Source organism: Rhamphochromis longiceps, linkage group LG22 (assembly GCF_057381845.1).
Source record: "Rhamphochromis longiceps isolate RC_006_pf linkage group LG22, R_longiceps_female_GT1.1, whole genome shotgun sequence".
NCBI classification, from domain to species: domain Eukaryota; kingdom Metazoa; phylum Chordata; class Actinopteri; order Cichliformes; family Cichlidae; genus Rhamphochromis; species Rhamphochromis longiceps.
The window spans coordinates 5,076,044-5,086,121 of record NC_140577.1 but is presented as its reverse complement, the minus strand read 5'-3'; the positions used below and the strand labels follow the sequence as shown (position 1 = coordinate 5,086,121).

At 36.1% G+C, this 10,078-nt stretch overlaps 2 protein-coding genes across 6 annotated transcripts; both read right to left on the bottom strand.

The window, feature by feature from the left end:
* Positions 1-190: 190 nt before the first annotated feature.
* On the bottom strand, positions 191-4,758 carry LOC146643191 (major histocompatibility complex class I-related protein 1-like). Of its 3 annotated transcripts, none has more exons than XM_085396646.1 (6): positions 4,654-4,758; positions 3,050-3,316; positions 2,176-2,454; positions 1,725-2,027; positions 1,065-1,157; positions 191-949 (listed from the first exon to the last, which is right to left on the bottom strand). In XM_085396646.1, the coding sequence occupies exons 1-6, from the start codon at positions 4,697-4,699 to the stop codon at positions 912-914; spliced, it is 1,026 nt and encodes a 341-aa protein (XP_085252772.1). In that variant the 5' UTR covers positions 4,700-4,758; the 3' UTR covers positions 191-911. The 3 variants fall into 3 exon arrangements, with proteins under 3 accessions (XP_085252772.1, XP_085252773.1, XP_085252771.1); XM_085396647.1 differs by having other exon boundaries at positions 1,808-2,027; XM_085396645.1 differs by lacking the exons at positions 191-949; positions 1,065-1,157 and having other exon boundaries at positions 1,180-2,027.
* Positions 4,759-5,207: 449 nt separating this feature from the next.
* On the bottom strand, positions 5,208-10,012 carry LOC146643190 (major histocompatibility complex class I-related protein 1-like). 3 transcript variants are annotated; one of them, XM_085396651.1, is made up of 7 exons: positions 9,923-10,012; positions 8,221-8,487; positions 7,473-7,751; positions 7,000-7,302; positions 6,254-6,358; positions 6,061-6,078; positions 5,208-5,952 (listed from the first exon to the last, which is right to left on the bottom strand). In XM_085396651.1, the coding sequence occupies exons 2-7, from the start codon at positions 8,342-8,344 to the stop codon at positions 5,939-5,941; spliced, it is 843 nt and encodes a 280-aa protein (XP_085252777.1). In that variant the 5' UTR covers positions 8,345-8,487; positions 9,923-10,012; the 3' UTR covers positions 5,208-5,938. The 3 variants fall into 3 exon arrangements, with proteins under 3 accessions (XP_085252777.1, XP_085252775.1, XP_085252776.1); XM_085396649.1 differs by lacking the exon at positions 9,923-10,012 and adding an exon at positions 9,182-9,288; XM_085396650.1 differs by lacking the exon at positions 9,923-10,012 and adding an exon at positions 9,182-9,288 and having other exon boundaries at positions 5,208-5,949.
* Between the last annotated feature and the right edge of the window lie 66 nt (positions 10,013-10,078).

Below are 10,078 nucleotides of genomic sequence, written 5' to 3'. Positions count from 1 at the left end.
AGCTGTTAAAATTATATTTCAGTCTTTCAGAGGACTGAAACTTTGGACAGACGACAGGATATTGATATAGTTTTCTTGGTCTGAAAGTTTAAAAGATAAATAGATGATAAATTGATTTATATCATTTTTTATTTCCATGTAAGAAAACAGGATCAATGTTTCAGCTTTAACAGCAGTTTGAACTGATCTTGAGCACAGTTTTTACTTCATTTTACTTTAATAGGTACGGATGCAGGACGAGGAGATGAAGGGAAGCGCAAGTAAAACCTTAACAAAAAGTTTTCACAACACTAAAACATAAAATACCATTGATCAACTCTAAATAAAATCGAAACAGTTAAGAAAACTACAAGAAAACAAACAAGAGCACCTAAAAGAAAATATATAAAAGAAAAAATGTAAAAAAAACAAAAACAAAACAAGAATTTGTTGTACTTCAGCTTTTTGTCCTCCTTTCCATATCTTAAAAAAAACGGCATCTTGATCGTCACCTTTCCATACGAACCTCGTAAGTTCAAAATTTCAGTTTATTCAGTGCTTAGTGAACATATCACTGTATGTTTATGATTACATTTAGCTTAATGTTTCTCACAATACGGTCTTTAATCTCCTGTCTTACAATATAACATACAGGAGAAATATATACAAACAAGAGAAATATATGCATAACAACAGAAGGTACAAATACATGCAAGAATATGGACTGCACAGCAATACAGCAATACCAATGCTTCATAAAGACCTGTAGATAACTTAGAGGATCTATTCAAGCTTAGTGCATCATTACAACACAAATGTAAACACGCACACACATATGTGTGCACATTGCTGTTCTAAACTGAGCCCGTCACTGTTCACCTGTTGAGCTAAATGTCGTCACTGTGTGGTTTCCCAAAATGAAAAAAACAAGATCAATTTGTTGTTTCCTCACTGTCAGCAAGCTGGAACCCTGAAATATAGATGAGTGATTCAGAATAATGAAAATAAAAATATTTTCTAGGACTCTCTTGTTATATGAGTACATACAATTATGAAGTTAAGTGGAAAAATCAGCTGTATCTCACCATGACTGTTTCTTTTCCAGATAAAGAATCCAAAGATTGCCAGGAGGAGTGAAACTCCAGCAGCAGCTCCAACAACAGGACCCACAGGAAACTCTGAGAGAGAAACCGAAAAGGTCCCACAATGTGGCTTCATTCACACAATTAACAAAGGAGCTTCCAATCTCAATGCCTCAGTTCTGAGAGTTCTTATTGGATAAAATACTATTTTTTTTTCTTCTGTTAGTTGATTGGTTTGTTATTCACAGGGTGCAAATGAGATGGTGTAATGTGAATCTAGGAAAGAACAAGTCTAAAAATATACTTTGACAACTCAGGGGGTAAAAGAAAAAAAATCAGGCTTTGTAAACAGCCACACAGCTCCACACTCCTGTTCCTCTTTCTCCCTAAAGCCTAACCCAAACAACATTTTATTGTTGTAACATTCATCTGTGATAATCCAGCAGTATTTTTAGGATACATAAATTAAATAGGAGTTGTCTTGAACTATGAATCATCACGTAAAGCTACTCTAGCAGGTTTGTAGAATAAAACAAAATCCAGCTGGAAATAAGTACAAGAGTTCAACTTTGACATATCCGGCTACGTGACATATAAAGAAGACAAAGACACTATAGCTACAGTATTTTAACAGCAATAACATGACTTCTGAGCCTGTCTTACCACTGTTGGTTTGGATCACTTTTTTGTCCAGTTTGGTTATGATGTCTGTCTCTGCACCGGCGAGCTGATACACACAGTCGTACCTGCTCCAGTCCTCTGGCTTGATTGATGAAAGATTCAGCTGAACACTCATCTGGAAGCTGCCGTCATGGTTGGGGAGGATCTGTCCTTTGTCCACACCATCATGAAACTCCTCTTCATCTTTCCTCCAGAACATTCTTGCTCTGTGAGGGTAGAAACCTGTAGCGTGGCAGCTGACTACAGATGAAGGACTCCTCTGGAGGAGAGAAACTGAGGGAAGAACTGTAAAGCAAATGAGTCTTAACTGAGACAGATGTTTTGAACAGATGTCATGGGATATTTTTGTCATTTTCACTGGAATGTTATTGTGGATTAGAGATACAATGGGTACATGACATATGTCTGCACAGACTAAGAAATATAATCCTACCTGATCTCTGCAGAAAGCTTCTCCCATATTTCACATACTTCTTCAGCCAGTCAGGGCACCTGTTGATGTAGTAGTTCTTGTTGTGTTCTAATCGAGCTTTTTCAGCATCCCATTTCAGTTTTGTAATGACAGCCTGTGGTTTGGGAGCGATCCATGTTAGTGTTTGCAGGTCCAATGCTATGAAGTCCTCACCATTGTAACCGTACTGATTAAAACCTTTAATTTCTTCAGTCTCATCATCCCATTCACAGCCATTCATCCTCTGTAAGATGTAAGGACCTGTAAGGAGAGATTGAAGCAGAGCCAAATGTCATAAGTTGATTATCATAGGTGGATTAAATTAGTTTTTGACTAATATAATCATTACAATATACATATATCGGGCAGGAGAACAATAAAGAAAATGCTGAGCAGTTCTAGACTACATGGGACACTGTGAGGTTGTCACAGACACTTAGATGGAGATTTTAGTTAATGGCAAAGGCATAAACAGAATCAGAGCCACTCTTGGGCAAGAATGGCATTGCATAATGTAAATCCATACAGCAGTAAATAATCTAATAAAACTACCAGAACTTCTCCATGAATATCTAAACAAAAAATATGTTTTGTTATTTGGACTTGGACAGATTTGAGATAAACAAAACATAACAAAAAAAGTCATATCTCTTGTGATTTATTTTATTTTTCTTAAAAAATGTGTTAATGAATGCATGCATGTGTTTGCATGTGGTTACACTGACTACTACATTGTACTACACCAAAGTGACAAAACACCTGAGAGAAGCATATCTGCTAAGTCCTAAAATAATGACAGCAAGATAAAGTTAAACATGGACGTACACATAGAATATATATGTCATTATCTTTTTACCTCTAGTCTGGTTTAAGCGTTGCTTCAAGCTATCAATGTTGGCTCTGAAGACCTGCTGATTTCCAAAACACTTCTCAGAATACCAGTCCAGGTGCTGAGGGTCGTCTTTTACTAGTTTTTTCATCCAGTCCTGTGTGGGTTCGGCTGTCCTGGTGTTGCTGTCACAGTAACCCACCTGAACTCCATTAACCAAAGCAGAAGCCACAAACTCCGGGAAGTCTGGGAGTCCAGACGTGGCAGTGAGGAAATATTTCAGGGAGTATTTCACTGTGAGGAGAGAAATTTTTAAGTTTCAAGATACATTTTAGAAGTGTTTTCAAAGCTGTTTTATCACAGTGGGTTACTAAAGAACATGTTATAAACCTAATATTTTTGTCATTTTTACTCATGTAAAATAAAGATTGTACATTAACAGAGAGAATCAAATGAAAGGGAAAAATAGTATTTGTTATTTACGCCATTTTCCACTTAGACTATGTTTTATGAGACAGCAAAAATTGTTCATTAATTACATACCATACTTATGCACAGTTACAGTATTTTTCCATGAGTGCTGAAACTACCCATTTCACTCTCTCAGTGAGGACCTGTATGTTCATTTCACCCTTTATTTCTTTTCAGTTGTTCTTCTTATTTACTCCAATCCAACATTATTTTTAGACCACTTTAAAAACAACATGGCTGACTGAAGTACTTTCCAGTGAAAAACAATGATAAAAGTTTAAAAAAAAAAAAATACATTAAACACACAAAGAAAATTAAATAACAGTAAAATAAATAAATACATGAAAAAAGATTTTAAAAAATGAATAAATAACTTGTAAAACATGAATAAAATAAATAGATATTAAAATATGAAATAAATAAAATTAACAAAGTAAAGAAGATTAAAAGTAACCAAAAACTGACTAAGACTACAAACTCTGGTACTATACTCCTAGAACGCCTTGGCAAAAGAGTTTGTTTTTAAAAGTGATTTAAAAATTGCAAGTGTTGGGGCCACCCTAATATGGAGGTGCAACTTATTCCATCATTTGCAAGCCACAACAGCAAAAGCTCGGTCCCCCTGGCGTTTCAGTCTCAACATGGGAACAACAAGGAGTGACTGGTTTATTGATAATCTTGTCTTGTAATTTGGTTAATCTTGTATAATTTCTGTTTTATTAGATTAATTTCGAATTTCAGCTCTGTCATTGCCATATTTCACGTGTACATTGAAAATAATAGGTAATAGATATAAATATAAAAATAGTATTTTATAAATAAATAAATAATAGAAATAAATAAACAAATGAACACACACAAACAAGAGAAGTCTATAGAGCTATGTTTGGCACAACAGTGCATTCAGATGATAATTCTGCAAAAGGGGGGAAAGATTTTTTATTTTAATTTAATTTAATTAATCTGATTTGCCTCTAAGACAAACGCAACATTTTTAAAGCAAAGTAACTTTAAAACACTCGCTTTAAAAGTGAAAGTAAAACTTCCACAGCTTGTTGCTACACAGGATAGTAACCAAATACAGACAATGTAATCAAATCAAACAACCCTTCCAACAATCCCTGCAGAAAGTAACAGTAAGAGTTACGATGTGATCTTGCCTGAAGACGCAGTGTTACAGAAGAGGAGCAGTGCAAGCAACTTCATTTTGTTCTGGAAATCCTGGAGCTCAAACCTTTGTCAGCAGATTTGAAACATGCTTCGTCCTCAACCTGTGGAATGTGGGCGTGTCAGACTGAAGTCTCACTGTCCTCATGAGGAAGCTACCACTACATCAACTATCACAACCAAAGTTCCCACGCATTTAAATAGAAATATCTAATCACAAACTGTTGAAACAAAAGACTATTCAGTCAAAACCGTTTCAGCTATCAGAATTGTAGTGTATATACATATATGGTATACTTCTGATACTCAGTGTATTGGCGAGACAGAGCAATTATGAAGATTTAATCAGATATTTATGCATCCACATAATTTCATTTCTGTTTTATAATTCAATTTTTGTATTTAATGTCTTGCATTACCCTCAATTTAGACAGAACTTATTTTCAGGATTGATGTGTGTTGTTTTCAAATGAGCCTAAACTCACACAACAGAGGTTTAGAACAGAGACAAACACAGTCAGCAACAGAGCAAAAGATAAAAGTCTGCTTCTTTTATTTTGTTGTGCATGTTATCTCTGTGTATAATAATTAAGTTCTTATCAAAATAAAGGTTCAAAAATATTTAAACAATCATGTGCAACTCTCTATGCAGGGCACAGTACCATATATGTTTACATCATATTGAATAAATAGCTGGTTAGAAGGAAACAGACCTTGTAAAAACTCTGAACATGTACCAAAAAGCACAGAAAACAAAAATGGAATTTAACTCTTCTCACACACTTAATATGCTTATTAAATAATTTTTTTTTAAAATATCATTATCAATATCATCATCCAGATGTTAGTGAAGTCACATCATTGCAGCTTCAAACGGAGCATTTTGGCCATTGCTGATTGAGGAGCGGACAGAGAAATGAGGCACTTTATGCTAACTACACAATTTAGGCCCATCCTAAAGCATACCCTAGTTTCTGAACGAGCGTCATGTTGTAACACTTGAAATTAGTGACTGAGATTATAAACTCATCAGAAAACTGTTTACTGAGATCAAAATGTAAAGCAGCTGTTTGGCTGTCCTCCATACAGTCAGATAACTCTCCCACTTTGCACTGGTTTAACGCTTTGCATTTGCATTGTTCTTCAAACCTGAAAGCTGCATCTTTCTATGCATACTGTATGTTCAGCTAATGAAAGCTGGTGGGTCATCAGCACTCTCCAAATGAAAATATTTCCCTTTCTGGGAAAATGTGATGAAACTCGGTGTTCTTCTCACCGTCACTGCTCCCCTGCTAAGACAAACAGAGAACAGAAAATGAAATGTCTCCTGTTACAGTAAACAGAGTATCAGTTACTAACAAAGTAAAAACAAGTTGCGGCATTTTATTAACATTACTCACTGTTTGTAAGCTGGAACCCTGAAATACAGGCAGAATAATGAAAAACAAAATGATTAACATGACAGAGTTTAGCAAAGCCAAATTATCAAATCACTCACTAAAAATATCACCAAAAATATCATGTAAGTACATATAACTACAAGGTGCATAAATTCCAAATTCATTATTGGAGTAAAATCTGCTGTAATCTCACCATTGTTGTTTCTTCTCCAGATGGAGAAACCAAAGACTGCCAGGAGGAGTAAAACTCCTCCAGCACCTCCAACAACAGGACCAACAGGAAACACTGAGGGAGAAACTGAAAAGGTCCAAAATGTAAGATCATTCACACTGCTGCCAAACCAAGCTGCTGTTTCCAGTGTTAATGCATCACTTCTGAACATTGTATGTGGTTAAGAAGAACATTTTCTTCTTCAATGGTGTGGTTCATGAGATCTGTAGTGGCCAGATCTCAGTTTGGATCATAAAGAAGAAAAATAGTGTTTGTGTTTAGGATGGTTTACAATGTAAAAGCAGACACTGTAAATACTGCTTCAGCCTGATTTAATTATGCATTTTTGGCTTTTTTGTTATCAAACTTCTCCTTAGTGTAAATGTTAGCACCATTCTTCTATACATGGTTATATGATGAGGTTGTACAATATTTGGTGTTCATTATATTGGTTCATGCCTACGATCAGATTTGGCACATTTGAGAAACTTTAGCAGATTAAACTCCCTTTCATCCTAATTAATGTCTCCATTGTTTCCTCTGACACTGTGCAAAATATTTTACATAACATACAGTTGTAATTTATTGACATTAAAATGACATCACTAATGAATTTCTGTTGACTCAAGAATTTCATGCAGACATTTGTTTCAGAGTTTGTTTGTTTTTTAAATATGATGGTGTTGTAAACTTTGAGATACAGAACTTAATTCCTGAGCCTTTCTCACCCCAGTTTGTCCGGATCGCTGTTTTGTCCAGTTTGGTGATGATGTCTTCCTTAACATCAGAGAGCTGAAACACACAGTCGTACCTCCTCCAGTCCTCTGGCTTGATTGATGAAACATTCAGCTCAACGCTCATCTGGAAGCTGCCATCGTGGTTGGGGAGGATCTCTCCATGCTCCACACCCTCATGAATTTCCTCTTCACCTCTCCGCCAGAACATCATGGCTCTCTCTGGGTAGAAACCTGTAGCATGGCAGCTGACTAGAGAGGAGGGAGTCCTCTGGAGGAGAGAAACTGAGGGAAGAACTGGGAAAAGATAAAAACAAAATAGGGAGAGAGGCTTTATCTGGGACAGCTGATAGTCATTGATGAAATGCTTGTCTATGCACTGGTTCATTTTCCTTGAAATGGTGCTGTAGAATAGAAACAGAAAGGGAAGCTTTTGCAACGAAATATAATAGCATATGTAATTCTACCTGTTCTCTGCAGAAAGCTCCTCCCATATTTCATATACTTCTTCAGCCAGTCGGGGCACCTGTTGATGTAGTAGTTCTTGTTGTGCTCTAATCTGGGTTTTTCAGTATCCCACTGCAGTTTCGTGACGACAGCCTGTGGCTTAGGAGCAATCCATGTTAGTGTCTGCAGGTCCAACGCTATGAAGTCTTCCCCATCATAACCATACTGATTAAAGCCTGTGATTTTATCAGTCTCATCGTCCCATTCACAGCCATTCATCCTCTGAAAAATGTGAACACCTGACAGGGAGAGAGAGAGAGAGAATGCAGAGGCAGTAAAGTTGTGGATGGTTAAAGATGATCAGAAAAGTAAATCCTGCTGCGAGTCGTCAATATTTATCATCAAAACAACACCCGCATCATAAGAGGAAAAGAAATTCTCATCTTTATTATTCTTGTCCTTGGAAGTAACCATTTACTTCAGCTACTGTTGATGTACACAGTGACAGCGACCTTGTATATGGCAGGGATTTTTCTTGCCATCCCTCTAACAGAGCAAATTAAATTAGGTCAGTAATTTATTCTGGTCACTAGAACAGAGTAAATATCTTACTTGTAATTTTACTTATGTGGTAGACTGAGTGTTTTAGGTGTGTAAATGAAAACCTCCAAATAAAATGAAATAAATTATGATGGGAGGATGTAAGTCTCGCTGTGTGTGTGTGAATGAAAAGAGCAACATTTTAGGTAAAGGGTGATATTAGTGTACCTGCAGTTTGGTTTAAGCGCTTCTTCAAACTATTAATATTGGCTCTGAAGACCTGCTGATTCCCAGAGCACTTCTGCGTGTACCACTCCAAGTGCTGAGGATCTTTTTTTATTAACTCCTGCATCCAGTCCAGTTTGGGTTCAGCTCTCCTGATGCTGCTGTCGCAGTAGCCCACTAAAACCCCATCAACTAAAGCCGCACCAACAAATTCTGGGAAGTCTGAGATCCCAGAGGAAGCAGTGATGAAATATTTCAGGGAGTGTTTCACTGTTGAGGAAAACATGCCATTAATGAATTTATTTACAATGTAATTTTACTAATAATTCAATATTTATTGCTCTTAAAAAATTCCTTCTCGTGAATTTTAAGCTAATTTCATCTTAAGTCAAATCTATCATATCTGTATTATATACTTCTATCTCCTTTTTTATAGGACTGTCTCAGGTTAAAATAGCAGATTGTCGCTTTGTTGGCTACACTGCCCCCCAGTGTTTAAATATGGTATATATAATAACCATATTATATATACCATATATATAGTATATAATAACAAATGATCTACTAATATTCTCATTTAAACTCAATAGTAGTAGCAGCCGTATCACAAGAAGGAGTAGCAGTACTATTTGTTGCTGATATACAACTAATTTAGTTACATTAATGGGAACTGCGTGTGACGATATCAACGGGTTGACAATGTCAGCAGTTCTTCCTCGTGATAACTGCGAATTAAATATCAATAATATTAACTAAATTAGGAGGAGATGTTTCAGCAGTGCATTTATGAGCCATTCCTAACTTCCTCCTACGTGTAAATAATTGTAATTTAGGAGATGATAAAATTAAAGACGAAAGTAAAACTAAAAACGCAGCATCAGAGTACCGTTATACAGGAAGAAAGGACAATAACAGCTGTTGCAGCACAGACGTGCTTTACAGAAATAAAAAGGGATGATTTTACCTGCAGATGAAACGTGACAGGAGAGGAGAAAAAAACACAGGCTGTTCATCCTGTTTGTATAAATAAGATGGGTCCTAAAACAGGCCGCTGATAAGAAATGTGAAGAGAGAAACTGGGGGTGTGAAAGCGTCTCTGACCAATAACGTATCATTTAGATGAGGGCAGAACACACCGGCCGACCAGTCATAACTTATCGTGCTGAGTGCGAAAGTGAAGCACTGCATAATAAGCTGGGGGTGGGGTGGGGGGTGGGGGGGGGGGGGGGGGGGGGGGGGGTGTTTCTGGGTATTTTTTTCTTTTTCTTTTTCTTTTAGGATTCAGCAGTTGAGCTTTTCTGCCAATTTTACCACATCTGCCTTTTATTTCAAAAACTCGTTAAAATAGGTCAGCATATGTCAGGGATGTGTCTTACTGTAAGTAACTTTTAGGACCTAAATGACAAAAGCATTGTCCTCCTGATTAAAAATGTAGATTTTTTTGAAATTTATTTTCAATTAATTACTTTTTAAAAAAATGCGATTTATAATGCAGTAATGACTGCTTCATCAAACGATCATTATCATTGGATTTAAAGCAACTTCTTTTTATGTTCCGCTTTTAAATAAAAGTTATCTGACAATTAATAAAATATAAATGTGTATAATCTTATTATTGTTGTTGTTGTTGTTGTTTATTTATGTCGTGATAGACTCCCTCTCTATCATAAAAAAAAGTCTCCTTCCTTTACATAAATAAACAAACCTTCAGTTAATCGAGTCACGATGTTTATATCCTCCTTGTCTCCGGGTTGGTGCTGTCGGTATCACATATCTCGCGATAATTTGGTTATCTCCTTTAAATGAGAAGAAATTGTACTCTTTTTATTTTGAGTTAAACGTTTTAATATGCCACTATAAT

What these genes read in the sequence shown, in the direction of transcription:
- LOC146643191 (XM_085396645.1), bottom strand. Translation starts at nt 4,699, where the DNA reads ATGAAGTTGCTTGCACTGCTCCTCTTCTGTAACACTGCGTCTTCAG. An exon ending in CTGTAACACTGCGTCTTCAG is followed by an intron (nt 3,317 to 4,653) that starts GCAAGATCACAT and finishes CTCTCCTCACAG; the next exon opens with TGAAATACTCCCTGAAATAT. An exon ending in AAGCTTTCTGCAGAGATCAG is followed by an intron (nt 2,028 to 2,175) that starts GTAGGATTATAT and finishes TTTGCTTTACAG; the next exon opens with TTCTTCCCTCAGTTTCTCTC.
- LOC146643190 (XM_085396649.1), bottom strand. Translation starts at nt 9,230, where the DNA reads ATGAACAGCCTGTGTTTTTTTCTCCTCTCCTGTCACGTTTCATCTGCA. An exon ending in GCGCTTAAACCAAACTGCAG is followed by an intron (nt 7,752 to 8,220) that starts GTACACTAATAT and finishes TCTCCCTGTCAG; the next exon opens with GTGTTCACATTTTTCAGAGG. An exon ending in GAGCTTTCTGCAGAGAACAG is followed by an intron (nt 7,303 to 7,472) that starts GTAGAATTACAT and finishes ATCTTTTCCCAG; the next exon opens with TTCTTCCCTCAGTTTCTCTC.